The 21,286-nt window shown below is 33.1% G+C and overlaps 1 protein-coding gene across 4 annotated transcripts in view; it reads left to right on the top strand.

Moving 5' to 3' along the window:
* Window positions 1-548: 548 nt before the first annotated feature.
* LOC100369718 (prolyl 4-hydroxylase subunit alpha-1) overlaps window positions 549-21,286 on the top strand; it is a 46,378-nt gene continuing 25,640 nt past the window's right edge. For 3 of the 4 annotated variants that reach the window (XM_085493818.1, XM_085493820.1, XM_085493821.1), the window contains exons 1-8: window positions 549-719; window positions 1,308-1,524; window positions 10,532-10,683; window positions 12,720-12,884; window positions 14,003-14,157; window positions 14,667-14,718; window positions 17,355-17,554; window positions 18,590-18,763. In XM_085493818.1, the coding sequence (XP_085349944.1) occupies window positions 1,340-1,524; window positions 10,532-10,683; window positions 12,720-12,884; window positions 14,003-14,157; window positions 14,667-14,718; window positions 17,355-17,554; window positions 18,590-18,763 (1,083 nt within the window). In that variant the 5' untranslated portion in view covers window positions 549-719; window positions 1,308-1,339. The remainder of the gene's footprint in view (window positions 720-1,307; window positions 1,525-10,531; window positions 10,684-12,719; window positions 12,885-14,002; window positions 14,158-14,666; window positions 14,719-17,354; window positions 17,555-18,589; window positions 18,764-21,286) is intronic. The other variant, XM_085493819.1, reaches the window with a different exon arrangement.

Below are 21,286 nucleotides of genomic sequence, written 5' to 3'. Positions count from 1 at the left end.
GATTGCACCAGTACGTCATGGCGCGATATACTATCCAAATGCTACCACCAAAGAAACACAGAAAGCGTAAAAATACAGTCATTTTGACCATCGGGGTATAAACAGATTTTATTATGCCGCCATGCTTTGACAGAACTTGTTACAGATTTGTTTACGATGTATTCATTAAAATTAGGTATGTATACAAATATTTGAGGAATATTTCTTAATTTCACTGGATGATGATTACATTGAAGATTTACTTCCTGCGTATTGCGCGGCTTAATACCGTATACATGTATATTTTCTTGTCAACCGCATGTAAACAACACTACAGTGACAGCTCTTGTAGAACGCTTCTTGTCACTGAAAATGGCGATAAATAAATATAACATCGCGAACAAGCATGCTCAGGAATAGTATCCACATTGAAGCTTAAATAAATTATGTTTGTCTCGTATGCATTCAATGACGCGTGAATTACAATATTATTAAGTTGCAGGAAACGCTTCCCGCAGTTTTCGTTTTCTGTGTCATGCCGCCCTCTGTCGACAACAGTTTAAACTTGGCGAGACTTCATAATCGAGACTTCTCGAAGTACCCCATTTCTGAACGAACGCTTGTGGAAGGCACATCATTTCCGGTCGCTCTACCCAGTGCTGTCTGTCGTGTATGACCGTGTGTTACGACAAAGTGGATAGTGGACTGTCAGTCGTGTGGAATTTGACAAGGTAAAAGTGGTAAGTTTATTAAAGAACATGCGCGATGGCGTCACGATGTAGATGGCGAACTGCCACATCTTACAATTTGATCAGCTGATTGTATTTCTCTTTCGTCAAGATGACCGCGATGTGGTGTCCATTTCATTGCCGACTTCAATGACCACTTCAAGGTCTTGGCACAAATCACCGGACACGTATTCCACGTAGTTGTGATTGGTGTTTCACTAATATCATAAAATAATTATTGGTTTGAGGTATGTTGTTGTTCTGTGATCGCTACCACCGTCCCTCACGGTGTCGCTACTTAACTTTGTCGGAAACTGTCGCTACGTTGACCCTACGCGGACTTTGTGTGCTGATTATATTATATGCAAAGTCAGTGTTGTACGATACACGCTACCTGCGACACAATTGAACTTGAGACACCCACTCAAATGATGTCTGGCACACGGGAAGTGTCTAGAATTGAAATAATATAACATTTCTAAGCGACTCCTCGCCGCGTTCTTATCCATTCAATGATTGTATTAAAACCCACTTCTGAAATGTATTGTTTACATCTCGATTAACGTCACATAACTGTGTCGTGCTGACTTCCTCCCGTAGGACTGAACTAGTGCACGTAGGAAGTCACAAAGATGGCATCGACTAGTAAAGGGATTCTCGCATGCAGTGTTCTGCTGCTGTGCTTTTCTGTCGGGTGTTGCGAGTTTTTCACCGCTCTGTCTGACTTGGAACGGCTTGTACACAAAGAATCCGAGATGGTTCAGTCATTAAAACAGTATATTCTAATGGAACAGGCAAAGCTGGATGAATTAAACAGGTATGGAGAATATACTAGCAGTAGCACATTATTTACAACATGGTAAAATATCTTGATGTATACAGTACAGTACAACTGATTATGACCACCCAGATTGCATTAAATTATCTGGTGAATATATCTACCAGCCTTTATTGTAACAATCAAAACAGAAAATCTGCATTATGAATGAAATAGAAAATTAGAATTAATGAAATTTTTGAGTTGAAACTTTTATACAAGAGATATTTGATTTGTTGACAGAATCTGTCAGAAAACAAGCTGTGTTTTGATTGGCTTGACTGTCAGGGTTGTTTAGCCAGTTAGGAACAATCTTTTGGAGTTATTTGGACTCACAACTGAGATCATGGGCCAGCATTCTGCTAACATCTGGTCATAGTGGTGCTGTTGGGAGATGCAGTAATATAAGATTTGAGTATATGCAGTTCTTTTACAGAGCTGGATTTTCTCATTTGATTTTATTGTACATGTTGTTTTTAAAGATTTGTTGTTAAAATTACATTAGGAGCAGTAACAGCTGAAGTTTTTAAAGCATTATTCAAAAAAATCTTTATTTGACTATGACTTAAAAAAAAAATCTTGATAAATCTACGGAGCAAGATTTTTTGGGTTGGCCCTTAGCTGAATTAAGTCATAAATCAAAATTGAAATGTAACATTTGTTTGTTGTGTACTTTTCAGTTTTGCATGGTAGGTTTTTTTTTTCACTGACACATGTGTGTAAACCTGTTCATTAATTGCTCAGGTGTGCATGTTTACTGGCCTTCGAAGTCTTGTTCCTGTCAATTTGAATTTCAAACAGTCACCATTTAGTCAGAAGTTATAGTTAACTATTTACTTTTCCATCAACACTTTTGTCACCTCTCATGAAACGAGTCACATCATTTTCATTTTCTTCATACTTTTTCTAACTTTTAGTCAAGAGCAATAGGCAGTAATGTACATTTAATCTCAAATTATAGAAAAACTATGGCTGTTACTGTAACAAGGTAATTTTGGGAAATTTTGAAATTTATTTTCACTTTGCAAAATTTCTCCACACCAACAACAATTTAACGGTTTGCAGTATTTTTGTCTTGAAATCCGTAAAAAAACCTTTTCTGATGAAATGCGGCTTTCCGAAATATTCATTGATAAAAAAATAAAGATAAATACTAAGGCACTGTAAACAAATACTCGTCAACAGTTCCAATTCTTGTGTGAAAATAATATTTACAAATTAAAGTACTGTAAAATACTTTTACTTTTAGCTAGAATTAATTTTCACTGAAAAGACTTTTTGAATGTTTTGTATGGAATTTATTTTCACTGGTTTTTGACGAGTTGAATGTAAAATGATAGGAAAAAGGTATATTCGCTGGATTTTATTTTCTTCACTGAATCATTTCATTAGCGAAAAATAATTCCAAGCAAAAATAAAGTATTTTGCAGTATATCTGAAAGTCAGCAACACTAGTTTGTAATATTAATATAAATATTATAATAACATAATTGTGTGTATTGTTATGTTTAGTCTTTTTCTCACACACTAAAAAAATAAGGTCAATTATGGCTCAATAAGGTTGGACACGTTATTGAGCCTTAATTGACCCATTTTTTCACTGAACTACAATTCTTGTCCCATGTGGCAGAATGTTGTCATTGGATCCAAGTCTTCCATTTCCAGTTTCCAACCTTTCAACCCAATGAATTGTATGTAAACAATAATTTCAGTATCTTGTTTCAGAAAAGCAATTCCGAAAATAATTGGAACGCCTTCTAATCATTTTGTAAACTGATGTTGACATCAACAGAGGCACAGTCCTGGCTTCAAGAAGTGCATAAATTATAAGTAAATGTCCTTGTGTTATAAAGGAATTGGGATCGAATTGCAATTGTAAGCTAAGCTGATGGAACAACACATTTCTCTGGTCAGTGTTAGTTTTGTTCACCAGTGGATCAGGTTCCGGGGAGTTTCTTTGACCATGCCCTGGTCTTTTCTTTAAACTTGCTGGTTCACTTCCAGCATAGTGAATGGCTTTAAAAGTAATTTAGTATTCTCACATAAAAATCAGGTTAGTTAAGTCATAGACAGTATCCTACTATACTATCTATGGTTATATTTTAGCTTTAAGACTCGTTTTAAAATTTAAAAAAAATGGATCAACGAATTAGTTATATGTATTACAGTTTAGTAACCATGGTTATAACTGTATCATATTTGAGAGGATGGATTATAAAAGTGTACTTCTCCTCAAACAGTCAACTTAGATGTGCTGAATGGCTCTGGTTTATGAATTGGAGAGTTTTTTTTTTGCTGGAACCTTCATTGTGCAGAAACTAAATTTAATTAAATAACGTTGTTAGGTTTGGTTATCAAGACCCTCTGCAATCAGTTTATCCCTCCTCAGACCTAACATAATTAAAAATGTTATGTAGCTATCAGATCCCATTATTGCATGTATCATTTGCCATAATGAATTACAGTAATTTAAAACAGACTGTAGACAGTTTGTAATCTAGTACAAATCTCCACATTTTCAATTGACACATGGGACTTTAATATCAGAACCTGGATGATTAATACAGTTTGTGATTTATTTAAAGAAATAAAACTAAGAAATATTTGTTTCAATATATCTAAAATCAATTAAATCAAATTATAGTAGTAAACAGAAGTGTGTATGCCAATTGAAATGATGATTTCACAGGTTAACACACACAATTAAACTTGAGTCTTCCTCAGTGCTTATTTTGAAAATGTTATGTATGCATGAAGTTAATTTTGATTCCCTGTGTCTTAAAAACCACAATAAAATATTTACAGCAACCAGATTCCCTGAAAAAAATGTGTCTGACACACAACACAAAATTAATTCTGCTTCCAGTCTTCTCAACAGTAGTTGTGGATTGGCCCCAGGACCCAGTATTAATACATACTTCAATGCCAACTTTTCTCCTTCCTTAATGACCTTTGACCTGTACCCCACAAGGGGAAAATGGCCATATGTGGTTGCTTTGCTGTCTTTAACCTCAATTAAAGATAACGAGATCCTGCTGAGTGAACAAGAACTTGTGCATGTGAACTTGTTTATTGAATTGCTAGTAGTTCTGTTTATTCTTGGTTTTTTTTGAATGTCTGGGCTAATGCACAAGGGTAAAATAGTTGTCTAGCCATGTTGTCTTACACTAATACCCAGTACTATGTTGTTTTGTTAGATATCAACCTGTACAGCCACTGGGCTAACAAACAGGAAGTACCAGTGGATAAAATGATTGTTATTTTTCAGATGTATGTTGCAAGTTGATCGAAATACTGTATGCTACAGTAAAACACATTTTATAATTATTAGATTGAAGAACATCAATTTGGCTTTTGACCAACAAAACAATTTTTGATGATTAGCTACTTATTTGTGTAGCGGTAATGCACTCTAGCTAAAATTATGTGCTTGGCCATAAAAGAGAACTTTAACAGTACTGGTATATTAGCATGCATGTATAGTTTTACTACCATGTGACTGGAAAGTGAGGAAAAACATGGCCACTTGTATGAGAACGCAGACGACCAAACATAATGGTATACGGTTCACGGAGTGGAATAATCAAAGAAAATTGTAGATGCATTTCTTTTGTATGGAAAACACTGAAGCCTGTGATGCCTGCCTTTACTCAGTGTACCTAATGTATCAATATGACTCTTCTTGACACTGATCAATGGCATTCATTCAATTACTAGTAAAGTAAAAAACTTTCCAGATGACCTTCTGTTTTGAAGTGACCTAGCATCCAAACACGTCATACAACTAAAATATACACAAGTGCCAACTCGCGTTGAACGCTGTCAAGTCATCTTCAATATACTGTAGAATACTTTATTTTAGCTCGAATTAATTTCCCCTGAAAGGGCTTTTTGGGTGTTTTGTTTGGAATTATATTTTCACTGATTTTTGATGAGTTGAATGTGAAATATAGGAAAAAAAGTATATTTGCTGGATTTTATTTTCACTGAAACATCCCTTCAGCGAAAATAGCGAAAATAAATTCCAAGCAAAAATAAAGCATTCTACAGTAGGCAAAATTTTCTCTCACTGGAAAACCTGCATTTGGCTTTTAATTCTAGTGGTATGTAGCTTGATGACCATCCCCACTGTGCTGCGAGATCGGTAATTTGCTAATGTAGCATGTTCTGTGTTCAGTTCACTGCACATGCCACAGCTATGTACATGTGGTTGTTTATAAACTTATAAATGATTTCTGTTATCACTACAGACTGGATCCTGACTGTTTTACTTCCTCATATCAGTCAACATTTCGGTTGTAAAATTGACAGTGAGACGCATCATACAGCAGGCCTTGTCTTTTGAAAATGGTTGGCGAGATTTAAAAATGGGTCCCACAATGAGTCATTATGCGAGCTATGCTATTAAAATTTATACAAATGTTCTACAGTGGAGTTCATTAGCTCTGATGGGTCTTTATTTGTGAGAGTGATAGGAGAAAGGATGTATGGCTATCCTCAAATGGCATGTCCTAATACAATGTTGAAACTTTTGAACTCCATGTTTTTTTAGCTAAAATTCTTGTGTCCCATTACCTTAATCTTGATCAAGTTGTAAAAGTATGTGAATTTCTATTTTTAGCAACTTTGAAAAAAAAAAACGCTACTGTACAACATTCTTCTCACTTCTCTGTCTTGCATCATATCAGATACTGTAGAATACATTATTTTCGCTTGGAATTTATTTTCGCTGAAGGGATGATTTCGTGAAAATAAAATCCAACGAATATACTTTTTTTTCCTATATTTCACATTCAACTCATCAAAAATCAGGGAAAATAAATTACATACAAAACACCCCAAAAGCCTTTTCAGCGAAAATTAATTCAAGCAAAAATAAAGTATTCCACAGTATATGCACATGCTTTTGTTTCATGATCCAATTCAAGATGTTTGAATGATGGAAACTATTTTTATAAGGCCAAAAATGTATCAAAATCACACATATTCAACTTTCCCAAATGGATCTCAATCATGCGTGTGCGGATTTTGTTCAAACATGGTGCTTAGAACATAATGAAACCATTTTATTTTTTGTATTGGATTCAAAATTGCTGTCCAGGATATGAGCACCAGAAGGTACTACTTGTAGTCCAACTGTGCTGAAAGGTTGCAGTAAAACCTTGCTTCATTGTGGCGATATAACTATTTGAATATAAATGCGATTTCATAGAAACATTTGGTTGAAAATACTGCACTTTTAAGCGAAAACAAATCCTGGCATTCAAAATGTAGTAGTTGTAATGGCTGCTATAAATTGCTTTAAAGCTGTGTACATGTTGAGTAAGTCAGACTGCATTGCTGTCTTTATACATGTAATAAGGTTGGTTTGGTAACTACTTATAACATAGATACCAGGTACTGTGACAAAACCAATGGGAAAAAATATTTTGAACTTTTCTCTGCATAAGAAATCATTCTGGCAAGTAACAACAAAAAACAGTAAAACCGGACAATGGCGAACCAGTGATGGCATACACGTACATGCCTATAGTCTAGAAACAATGAGTAGTTTGTAATGGTTACCATGAATGACGTCAGCCTAGACTAGGTGAGAACTTCGAGCACTGCTACAGTTTAGGTGCCTTGTAAAAGTCACTACGTATTGTATTTGATCTATTAGAAGCGTACATACACCAAACATTTCATATACTGTGTGCTAAATCATTATATAATATGATATATTTCAACCATAGACATAAACCTTTCTTTTACATAATTACATGCACTACTAATAGAACAAATACAGTATTTCAAATTCCCTAAATGACTTTATCAACTAACACCTTTATAGTCCCAACAATTATTACTCTAACAATTAGTTTGGGCATGAGTTTACACTGATATAATAGTGTAAACCTCTTTAATTTTGTGAGTTTAGGAAAGTCACGAAACATTGAAGTGTAGATTACATTAGGGTTTTCAGGAAAAGACTTTTGTAAAATTTTGTCACAATGGACACAGTAAAATTTGCTAAATAAATTCGTATGAACACAATAACAATAGAACTCATTGTTTTAAGTTTATATACTAAAAAACCCAGTAAAATTATTCAAAAAGCATCAACATAGTGAAATTAAATGAAAATAAATGGTTTTAAAGTACAAAACAAATATTTTTATTATCAAAAATATAAGGTCTACAATATTTTAGTTTAATGTTAAAACTACGTAAACTAGTACAGGCATGCAAAATTGAATACACTACAGTGGCTGAAGACGGTTTGCTGAAAATATTTGAAGTATTTGATGGTGTACAGTGTCTGATTAACCAATGGATATTGTATCAATACCAACCATTTACAGGGCTTTAGCGAAACGGAGGTATTGAAGACAATTACCCTGCTGGCCATCAAGTTTATCTTGGTGTTTTTTCATTCATGTATTCCCTATGTAATTCCTATAATGCAAAGTCCAAATTTGACACTGAATATTGGTGTCTTATCAACTATAACATTCTAGTTTGGCATTGGATGACGTACATAACTGACAAACTTTCCTTTTATTTATGTCACATACCCATTTCAAAAGACCAATAAATATGTAAGTATCATGTCCCGCTGCGTGTTTGAAATGGCTTCTATGTGAAATACATGTGTGAATTACATCTTTGTTTACATTCAAAATCCGGTGCTGCACAACAACTGGTGTTGTAAACACGTTACTGTTGTTGTTTTGGTGTTCTGTTCTGTTAGGACTTTTAATGAGCCAATCACATCAATATACGAGTTTCTGTGGTTGCTACTACCAGTACCATGTGCTTGGAAGTAGGGTCGAACTGACATAGATTTATAGCAATCAGCATAAAAAAAGTATTAGGCAGTTATTTGCTGTAGTAACTTCAGTTTTGTTTCAAACTTTTTGATTCTGTTTTGTACGCTTTCACGTTTAACTTTGAAAATTGATGATTTTTTTTTTGTGGAAAATATAGAAACCATGTTTTTCGATCATATACACTCAATGAGGTTGAACAAAAAATATAATTCATGACATTTTGTGATTTTTGAAATATTTGGAGATAAAAATACTAACAAGTCTATACAACTTGTGAGAAACTGGCAAATCAGTTATAAAATCAACCTTGTCTTTTTTGTTGGGAGTTTGCTCAGTAACTGTCTGTAAGCAATCAGTAGCATGTCAATGAACTTGAAACTTGTATCCATGTATTACAAATTCAGCAGACATAGCTTTACTGGCCTTGGACGTAATTGTCTTAAATCCATTGACCAGAAAAAAATGTACCCTCCTCTTGCGCAAATAATCATTCATTCATTTAAAAAATTGTGGTCTCAATCAACTTTGATAAGGATGGCTGCTGTCCTGCCTGAAGGCAGTTTAACTATGGTATAAATGGTATGTTCAGTCAGATGTGACCCAATTTACATTACTTGTAAACAGCAGGCATAGTTGGTCCCTGTTGGTGTCAACTGTTGGTTCCTTAGGTTTAGATGAGGCATAACAGCTGTCTGGAGTCAGTCCAGTGAATCTTGTCTAAAATGAATACTTATTCAAGGTAGCAACAAAGGAAAAAAAAATATGTTGAAAATTTATCTGTGATTCAGACATTTTCTACAAGTTACTAAGAATGCTACTATACTGTACACCCTACTCAACACAGGCTTAACTGTAGATGAATACAGAAGTGTATATACTGTACATATGTTTGTAAACCTGATAGATAACTTTGGCATTTTTGCCCATACTGACTATTGACAACAATTTGAGTGATTGTCTGTTGGCGTCCGTTGTCGCCCGTGTTAACTTTTTAGCTCCGCTGACGACTTTGTCAAGCGGAGCTTATCATATGAGTGATTGTCCGGTGTCGTCCGTGTCAATGTTTTACTTCTTCGATTTCTTCTTGAAAACTACAAGCCTGAATGCTTTGATACTTTGTGTATATGTACCTTGGGTAGATCTCTCTCAGATTTGTTCATTTCATGATGATATCTTCAATTCTCTAATTTTGGTGAATATTTTTGTCATTTTTGGTAAAAAGTGATATTTTCAACTTCTTGTTAAAAACCGCAAGTCCCAATTGCTTTGATATTATATATATTGGTACTACATGTGGACCTCTCTCAGGTTTGTTCATTTCGTGATGATATCTTCAATTATCTAATTTTGGTGAATATTTTTGTAATTTTTGGTAAAAAGTGATATTGTCGACTTCTTGTTAAAAACCAATAGATCAATTGCTTTAATATTACATATATAGATACTACATGTAGACCTTTCACAGATTTGTTCATTTTGTGATGATATCTTCAGTTCTCTAATTTTGGTGAATATTTTTGTCATTTTTGGTAAAAAGTGATATTTTCGACTTCTTGTTAAAAACTGTAAGTCAGATTGCTTTGATACTATACATATTGTTCATTTTCTAATGATGTCTTCAGTTCTTTAATTGAAATGTGCATTGCTAACAGCGGAGCTATCTCAGCCGATAGGCTGCTTGTCTTTATTAGGTGTGCCTCTTTTATTAGAAGTGTATACCTAAGCCAAAAATGCATTTACATTGTATTATATGCTGGATTATGACTTATTTTGACTTTGCACACATCTGTCTTTTATGTAAGCTTATGCTGTACTAATAGAACAAATATGGTGCTTGTATGTTCTGTTGGTAACTAGTGTTTAGTAGTTTTGTGACAAAACATAATAAAATTGTTTAACATGAATATATGCAAATACATGCAAAATTTTAACTTAAATATGCATTTACAAATATAGGTCTTTCCGGAGTCGTATCTAAAAATATTTAAACAAATGCATCCAGAAAAAGAAAATTGAAAACAAGAAATAGTTCATTATACATATACCTGAGATAATTATAATTCATTAGCATAAATAGTTTTTTTTTTATTTTAGAAGCTGTATGTTAAGAAATAAACACTAAAATGTTGGAGTTGCCGACTTCTGTGTCGTTGATTGATAATGTTTACCGAATTTCTCTCTTTCTTCATTTCCAGAATGGCGAGTGAATTAGAAGTTATGTCACTGAAAGCAAGTAAGGATCCTGAGGAATACCTTCATCACCCCGTCAATGCGTTCTTACTTGTTAAGCGACTTTTAAGCGATTGGAATACAATAGAAGAGACCGTAAAGTATAGTCATGCAGACGGTGAGTACGCGATTAAACCGATTTACAGGTCAGTGAAAATTATCAATTTCACTGGCGTCGTAAATTCACTACAGTCACAGTGACTTTTTCACAAAAACTTTATTAAATAAATCGTCCATTTTAGCAGCGAAAATAAAATTTGAACAGTTTCTCAACAGTCTCTCTCGCGATGAATATGGTAAAACTTGTTGGAATAGATAAGTGCCACATTATCAAATGTTATGACTTCTTTATCATGAGAATAAATTTCATCTTGAATTAAAGAAAGTGTAACTTGGGTAAATTACCATAGTAGCGTATTAAAACTTATTAAAAATGACATAGCCATTACAATCAATATTGTTACCATAATCAATCTAGTAATTGGACCATTAACAAAATAATTATATTTGGAAGGATTGTTAAAAGAAAAGTTGAAATTATTTTCTATGAGCACTATTCAGTCACTGGTAACATTATTGTTGCATTAAAGATTGCTACCCCCTTACAGTAAATATCTATCTGTAGGGTAATTGCACTTATTTCATTATCACTTGTATGTCAGCTGACTGTGATTTAAAGACGTTTTATAGCAGCATGAACATGTAATCAATGCATCTGTCTGATATTATTCTGTTTAAGCACTATGAAATTGTATTGACTTGAAATTCTCAGTTAGCTGTATGACTGTGCCAGTCAGATATCTTGTCATATCCACACAGAGTAGCCAACTAATTAAGTTGACTAAAAATGAAGTGCATTCATATAGACTGCACTTGGAAATCTCTGGCCATGACTAACCGGTATACTGTTTTTGCAATGTTTGGAATTAATGGCTAAAATCAGTGGAGGTGGTTTATACACGTAGGCCAGGCCCTCTGTGACAGCATTATTTGTTTACATTTCGCAAAACCAGCATGAAAATGTCTAATAAATATCTTCCCCCTGATCAGTTCTATCTCTCAATCTGCTGTGACATTGTTTTGCATAAGGTATATTTAAAAGCCATCAATGCTATTATATTGTCTCTGAGTGTGTATGACTAGTTTGTGCTTAACTTTCCATGCGCATGTGAAACATTATGAAGATCGCCGGTCGAAACACTGACATATTCTTTCTATATCAACTTATGAAAATAGTGTTACTATAGAAACAAATTGAGTTTACATTTTTCGTAAATGGGAGGTGACTGCCCAACATAAAATCATGCAAATATAAATAATTACAGTGTAAAGTACAATAACCATTGGAGGTCATACCGGTCTCTGGTAGCCTAGTGTTTGTCGCATCAGACTCATGACTGGTAGACCCAAGTTCAAATCCTACCTTAGGCTGAACATCAAAAGGGTCGACCCCTACCCTGGGTGAGTGTTCCACAGACTCAATGAGAAGGCCAATTCCACTGGCCGAGATTCATTCACTAACTAATGCGATTTTGGGGGAACCTTGGTTAAGGTCCGCAGGTGTTTGTGTTCGACCAAGCCTGGTTGACTCCAGGATAGTGCATTTAAATTCTCAGTTGATAGAGAGATGGTCACACGACCCTGTCATGTAGTCCCAAACATGAATATGACTTTTTTGTGTCAGCACTAGCACTTGCAATTTACACAATTTACACCAAAATAAAGTCAGGAGAGACAACAGTGACATTCAATGTCCGGAATTTTTGCCTGGCACAAAGAACTATTAAAAAAAACTTTTGGAGATCAGTGGTGACACAGTGTTTGGGTTACTGTTAAAACAATGCCTGGAAAACATTCATAAATTATTAATTGTTATACATTGTATGTATATTGTAAACAATTTATTTTTTATTCTAGAGATTTTCAGGATTTGAGGAGTTTATGGCATTCATGAGGACAAAATTTTGCTCTAGTCACTGACACTTAATGTTGTAGAATTTTCTCTGCTACAAAACTTCATGATTTTTACAGACTGTGAAATTTACAAATGTCTGTCTCTTTCAAAGCATGCATGTTCATTTATGAAGTAAAAATACATTGTGAGATTGCTATTCAATGTTATTAATAAACATTACATATTTTTATTTTTTTTAGAATATGTACGTAATATATCCGACCATCAAGAATGGTTTCCAGGCACTGAAGATCTAACAGGTGCAGTGAATGCACTCTTCCGACTTCAGGACACGTATAAACTGGATTCGTCTGATATTGCAGAGGGACGAATCATCGGGGCGACCGATAGTCCCACACTCAACGGTGAGTAGCACTGTAGCTTTTATTCTATCAAGAAACATCTTCCAAACGTTTTGTCAATTTTGACCAAAATGTGATGTTTTCTTTTACAAGTTCAATGTTATTGTGGGTTTCAATCAGCAATATTTTTGATGTCAGATCCTAAAAGTCCTAAAAAGGTTTGTCTTTTCTAAAACCTTGAAAAAGTCTGAAATAAGTGAGGTTTTTAAAATCTGAAATTTCAGCACAAAATTTTATCCTCCGACCAGTGTTTATGTTAGCATTTTGAATCGAGGCATACATACAATGCAGAAACCTGTCAACAAAACAAGCTGTTCACTGATTGGTCAGTAAGGGTAGCCAATCAGGCACAATCTTGTAAGTAACTCCCAGTGCGAAAAAAAAAATAATTTAACAATATATGTTGTGCGTCTTTGTTATAAATGAGACTATCTCCTTCTTGTACAAAAATAAGGGACCTTCTCTGGTATAAAGTGGCCAGGAAGCAGAATGGTGGGTAAACTCAATCCCTGCCTCTGACTCAACACAAAGAGCTCAAACATATGCCTATAGTGGCTACTTTCAGACATTTCTAGGACATACATGTAATCGTATGAGCAACCACAAAAATAATAATTAGCATTTCTTTAATAAAACAATTTTTAGTTTTCTTATGTCAAAGTTATTTGATTCTGATTCTAGATTGCAACACTAACATGGCATTATATTATGGACTAAAATTACCAGTATGTCAAATGTACGAGTTAGCAATCCATAAAAAACTTCCATATAAACAAAAAATACATTAAAATGATACTGTTTAAACTTAAAAAAACATGGAATATTTGAAGTAGATATCATGCTATGACATTTCCACACATTTCGTTTCGAGAGTACTGGAGGCTCTCATCTCTTGGACAAACGTACCTACAATGTAAATGACCCTCACAGACAAACAAAGCCTTCTAACTCAGTGAGTGTCTATTGTTTATTTATTTTAGGAGGCCTGCCTTAATTCAAATTTTGCTCCCAATTTCTAATTACTCTTTGATAGTATCAATATTTGGTAGTGTACATACTGGTCATGGGTTTTACCTCACAAATCAACTTTATTAACAATTAGTTTTGAATTTCTCTTTCAGCCCAAGAATGTTTTGAGTTGGGTCGTGTTGCATACGTGGCCGGCGATAACTACCATACTGTAATATGGATGAAGGAAGCGTTACGACAGTTAACAACAAACAATTCTTCTGATGAAGCCACTATACTAGATTACCTATCGTATTCTACCTACATGGTAGGCAATAGTTTTATGGACTTGGACTTGAACTTTTGAGTAGCATCGTGATACTGTGTGTATCACTGCCAATGCTGTATTCATCTATAGCATGTCCCAGGGATTGTTACATTCTTTGAAATTTGATACAAGGTTTACAGCCATACATGATGCCATTTCCAAACCCCATTTCAATCTGCTTTCTAGCCAGTGTTTTGTTTTTGGTGCTTGGCAAGATGAAAACCCAAATATATAACCCATTTTAGATTGAACTAAGTCTTCAACATACAAAACATTGTTGATTTGGATGTAAATACTTGAAAAACAACAACATTCACCCAAAATACACACCCATTGAAAATACAGTGTACTCACATTACTGAACTTAAATATTTAAAATTTAGTTTCATCAAGTACCTATAATGAACAATACACTGTTTGTACTTACTGGGGTATAAGAATAATGATTGGTAAGTGACAGACCTTTATGACTGATACAATTTAATTCTGGAATATTTTTTTACTTTTAGATCGGCAATATCAAGGAGGCTCTTCGTCTTACGAATAGTTTACTTGCAATTGGTAAGTACGTGATGTGGTCAATAGAATTGTGATAGGACAATTTTAGTTTTGTTTTGATAACTCTATTGACCTTAGAGCAATAGTATTGTTTTGATGATGATATTGACCATAGAATAATGGTATTGTTTTGATGATGATATTGACCATAGAATAATGGTATTGTTTTGATGATGATATTGACTGTAGAATAATAGTATTGTTTTGATGATGATATTGACCATAGAATAATAGTATTGTTTTGATGATGATATTGACTGTAGAATAATAGTATTGTTTTGATGATGATATTGACTGTAGAATAATAGTATTGTTTTGATGATGATATTGACCATAGAATAATGGTATTGTTTTGATGATGATATTGACTGTAGAATAATGGTATTGTTTTGATGATGATATTGACCATAGAATAATGGTATTGTTTTGATGATGATATTGACCATAGAATAATGGTATTGTTTTGATGATGATATTGACCATAGAATAATGGTATTGTTTTGATGATATTGACCATAGAATAATGGTATTGTTTTGATGATGATATTGACCATAGAATAATGGTATTGTTTTGATGATGATATTGACTGTAGAATAATGGTATTGTTTTGATGATGATATTGACTGTAGAATAATGGTATTGTTTTGATGATGATATTGACCATAGAATAATGGTATTGTTTTGATGATGATATTGACCATAGAATAATGGTATTGTTTTGATGATGATATTGACTGTAGAATAATGGTATTGTTTTGATGATGATATTGACTGTAGAATAATGGTATTGTTTTGATGATGATATTGACCGTAGAATAATGGTATTGTTTTGATGATGATATTGACTGTAGAATAATAGTATTGTTTTGATGATGATATTGACCATAGAATAATGGTATTGTTTTGATGATGATATTGACTGTAGAATAATGGTATTGTTTTGATGATGATATTGACCATAGAATAATGCTATTGTTTTGATGATGATATTGACCATAGAATAATGGTATTGTTTTGATGATGATATTGACCATAGAATAATGGTATTGTTTTGATGATGATATTGACCATAGAATAATGGTATTGTTTTGATGATGATATTGACCATATAATAATAGTATTGTTTTGATGATGATATTGACCATAGAATAATGGTATTGTTTTGATGATGATATTGACCATATAATAATAGTATTGTTTTGATGATGATATTGACCATAGAATAATGGTATTGTTTTGATGATGATATTGACCATAGAATAATGGTATTGTTTTGATGATGATATTGACCATAGAATAATGGTATTGTTTTGATGATGATATTGACCATAGAATAATGGTATTGTTTTGATGATGATATTGACCATGGAATAATGGTATTGTTTTGATGATGATATTGACCATAGAATAATGGTATTGTTTTGATGATGATATTGACCATAGAATAATGGTATTGTTTTGATGATGATATTGACCATAGAATAATGGTATTGTTTTGATGATGATATTGACCATAGAATAATGGTATTGTTTTGATGATGATATTGACTGTAGAATAATGGTATTGTTTTGATGATGATATTGACCATAGAATAATGGTATTGTTTTGATGATATTGACCATAGAATAATGGTATTGTTTTGATGATGATATTGACAGTAGAATAATGGTATTGTTTTGATGATGATATTGACCATAGAATAATAGTATTGTTTTGATGATGATATTGACTGTAGAATAATGGTATTGTTTTGATGATGATATTGACCATAGAATAATGGTATTGTTTTGATGATGATATTGACTGTAGAATAATAGTATTGTTTTGATGATGATATTGACCATAGAATAATGGTATTGTTTTGATGATGATATTGACCATAGAATAATAGTATTGTTTTGATGATGATATTGACTGTAGAATAATGGTATTGTTTTGATGATGATATTGACCATAGAATAATGGTATTGTTTTGATGATGATATTGACCATAGAATAATGGTATTGTTTTGATGATGATATTGACAGTAGAATAATGGTATTGTTTTGATGATGATATTGACCATAGAATAATAGTATTGTTTTGATGATGATATTGACTGTAGAATAATGGTATTGTTTTGATGATGATATTGACCATAGAATAATGGTATTGTTTTGATGATGATATTGACTGTAGAATAATAGTATTGTTTTGATGATGATATTGACCATAGAATAATGGTATTGTTTTGATGATGATATTGACCGTAGAATAATGGTATTGTTTTGATGATGATATTGACCGTAGAATAATGGTATTGTTTTGATGATGATGATATTGACCGTAGAATAATGGTATTGTTTTGATGATGATATTGACCATAAAATAATAGTATTGTTTTGATGATTACATTGACCATAGAACAATAGTATTGTTTTAGCTTAACTAAAAGTTTAAAGATAACAAAACTATACTGTTTTGAAATTATGTACTACTGGTGTCTAAGTATAATATTATTTTGATCGTAGACACAACTCTATTATTTTCATAAGCACATTTGATAATGATAGAGCAAACATTGTAAAGAATGATCTTTCTGTGATGTTTTACCATTTTAGCCATTCTAATTGGTTCAAACATTGTATTCTTATTAGATCCAGAGCATGTTAGGGGACTCGGAAACAAAGCATATTTTGAGCAAGAATTAGCTAAGTATAACAGACAAAGAGGTGATGATGCAGACGTACCCGGAGAAGAAGAAAAAGAATTTCTAGAAAGTCACAAACCCCTAAATGATTACCTACCAGAAAGAGAAGCATATGAAGCATTGTGTCGAGGAGAGCAAGTCAAAATGGTATGTTGGCTGCCAGTGTCAACTTTTGTCACCATGAACACACATTTCAAACCTATATAATTTTTTTCACAATTTTTCAAAAGCAAGTAGGTAATTATGTCGATTTGATCGAAAATCATCAATTTACAAAATAAAAGTCTAATCAGAGGTACATTACTTGGGGTTTGCAACGCACATTGTTACTGTATGGTGACATCATGCCAAGATCCCATTCAAGTCTCATCTCGTAGATAGCGAGACTGATGCTACTACCTTCTGACATGACATAGGCGGTTTGTAATAAAACAATAAAACATGTATTACCACATTCATAGTGAAAAAATGTAATACATTGAAAATGTACAGAAAATATAGTTATCGTAATCTGTCATATCGTGAGCAGCTATTTTGACCCATCTGGACATCCCAGTATCCTAATTACCTCGGGCATGCGCATTTTTCTAAGTTGGAACGCTATTGCGAGAGCGTGATTGTAACTGGATCTTAGTATCATGTCACCGTAGTTGCAAACCCCAAGTAATGTACCTCTGGTCTGATATATCATGAAAAATGGTCAAAACTGGAATTGTTACTGGTTTCTATGGTGAGGTTATTTCTTCATATCTCAAAATTTTGTTTGACATGAGGTGAAAAAGTCATATATTGTAACCAACATGAATGCATTGTATATAGGTGCAGTAACATGCTCAGTAGTGCAAAATAAGTTTTCTCCCATAATGCATTGTATATATGTGCAGTAACATGCTCTGTAGTGCAAAATAAGTTGTCTCCCATAATGCATTGCATATATGTGCAGTAACATGCTCAGTAGTGCAAAATATGAAGTTGTCTCCCATAATTCATTGTGCATATATGTGCAGTAACATGCTCAGTAGTGCAAACTATGAAGTTGTCTCCCATAATTCATTGCATATATGTGCAGTAACATGCTCAGTAGTGCAAAATTTGAATTTAGCCTTAGTAACTCTTTTCTATTTTCCAATACGTAACAATGTATATCAGTTTCCACACTTGCATGTATTTTGTATTTTACAGTCACCACAAAGGCAAAAAAAACTGAAATGTAGACTGCGAGATTATAATCGCCCGTTTTTAATACTGCAACCAGCGAAGGAAGAAGTTGTGTTTGATAAACCTAAGCTCATAATCTTTCATGATGCTATACTCACCAATGAAATCAGAAAAGTCAAAGCATTAGCTTCACCTCGGGTAAGTCAAACTCATGAATATTCATTAATTAATTATTCATTAATTGTTCTGAGCATGCTCAGGTTGGCTGTCATAATCTATAAAGTTTAAATTGATGCTAGGGTCATGTGATTGAAAGCTTTTGTCTGTTTGTCTCAACAAATTTTTTTATTCAAATTACTGTTCATGGTAATATTGTGTAATAATAAGTCAGTATGGTGCATGGTTTAGGTATACAGACATAGTCTGTTCAAGATTAAATAGTAGATAATGTGGGGAAATATAAATCTTTGCGATTTTGGAAAAATTTATGAATATTTTATGACTCAAAGAAGCCGATGAATATTCATGTGAATGTTCAGGCTCTTTCAACATATAGCAGTGGTGTCTCATTTGCATATCTAACAAAAAATAATTGTACTCGCCAAGAAATTACAAGTTCATCGGGGTCCTGAATGTATTATTCCAAATTTCATGGTGTGTTGTGTATTGAATTTTATTCTGGAGATTTTTATTTAGAAAGACATCGTTCAAATTTAAAACATGATTCACCACTGCATTGTATTACTTTAACATGTTCATGGTAATGTACAGGACCAGTTTACGAATCATAACAAGTTCAGACAAAAGCTTTCTATCACGTTTGTTTCTCGCTTTGCTGCATATACTTATTATTCCATTCGTTGTTATGTGATAATGTTCATGCCGATGGATTCTCTCCAGCTAGTGCTTTTCTCAACACAAGGTTGCCTGTCACTACGTCCCGAACGGTGTTTGTCATCAACTGCTACCTGTTGTGACCTCCTGTGACTTCCCGGCCCCTGTGACAATTGCTTTCCGAATATCTCACTCTTGTTGGCTGTGTTTGCTTTTGTTATCCTGTTTTTTGTTTTGTTTTAATTGTTGTATTGGCTCATAAAATTTCTTCTATGATTGGCATATTTGTGACAAATAAATAACAAAGCAAGAATTTCTATCCTGGCCGCTGCTTCTGCTCTATCTTATAAGCTCAGTTCCTATCAATTTCAGGAGTGAACAAAAAACATATCTACGTATTTTGTTAATCAAGGTGACCTTGTTAAGGATGAGCACTCCCTCCATATGTCCATTTTCAACAATTTCAGCTAAAATATTAATTTTATGGATGCGGTGCATGGTCGTGGGTAGCAAGTTTTCGTAAGCATTCTTACAAAAGCAGATTTTTGTGTTCTGTATGGGTTAGAGTTTAAGTATAACCGATAACTTCTATAATTGGTAATGTTTTTGGATGAGAAGTTACACCCATTTTGGCTGCAGTTACGGGTGTTTTAAACTCTAAAACGATGTGTACATTTATCAGAGCCACATTGTTGTCTGTTTGTTTTCTTGTTGCTGTTGTCTGTTTGTTTTTTGTCCAGTCTCCGGCCAGCTGATTTCACCATTTTGGACTACCGTACCTCACAATCATATGACCCAAAACTCACCCCCAATAATTGGCCATTCGTTTGTGTCTCTGTGTTTTATCTGTGTTTGCTGTTAATATTTATATTATAATTTATTTTTTTAACTGATAACATATAAAATAATTTCCTAACAAATTAACATTTACTAATCGGTAAATGATCTTATCAAAGTTATATTTTTATCAGTGCAGTAAGGAATGTGAATTTACACTTTTTGACTAAATTTTGATTTCTATTATTACGTAATAAAAATGTCAAATATTATTTATGGGTTTTTAGGTGATATTTTGTACTTAACTAATAATATTTATTTAAAGGAATAATAATAATTAATTTGGATTTTTTTTTCTTTCGATATTAATAATTAATTTTAATGTATAATTAAATAAATTGTTTCTCACCATAAATTATAACAAAACAGTACTTTCTTGTTGGGAGAGGATTCTTTTTTTTTTTTGTCGTAGAAAAGCACCTGGACAGTTTCAAGATGATGCACTTGATAGTTTTAATGATGATATCTGCTTTTATAAATTTTAATGATAGCAATATGCGCTGTATAGTTCATGGAATGTGAAGAACATTGTAATTTCGAAATTTAGGGAAACAAATATTTTTAAAATCATTTTTGAAATAAAGTCGTGTTTTGTATGTTTTAATTTCAAACTGACCAGACTTGATTTTCAAAATTTGACTGAAAACGTTATTATATTTTCACTGACTGAACACGAATTTCAAAATTTTCTTTGACTCTCAATTTATTAGGATAGTAAAAATGTATTTTTAAATCTAAAACAGGTAATTGTGAACTTGTAAAATTTGGCATATTGTAACTGCCACTTCGTCCTATTTAGAATACAGGTGAAATATTCACTGCTACAAAATTGTCTCTGATCTTTGCAATTTTATAAAAAAATGTGTCTTGCAATATTAACAATGTTTATCATATTTTGGACATAATCGGTAATAGTGTTAGGTTCTTCACTTTCCAAGGCTATTTGAACCACTTTTTTGCCTTCACTGTATGAATACATTATAACAAACATTCCTGTAATGACTATGAATATGGTAATTGCTTTGCTTTTGACAGTGTTTGATCATGTAC

This window comes from Saccoglossus kowalevskii, chromosome 19 (assembly GCF_978046115.1).
Source record: "Saccoglossus kowalevskii chromosome 19, keSacKowa6.1, whole genome shotgun sequence".
Classification (NCBI taxonomy): Eukaryota; Metazoa; Hemichordata; class Enteropneusta; family Harrimaniidae; genus Saccoglossus; species Saccoglossus kowalevskii.
This window is presented reverse-complemented; position numbering and strand designations above follow the sequence as displayed.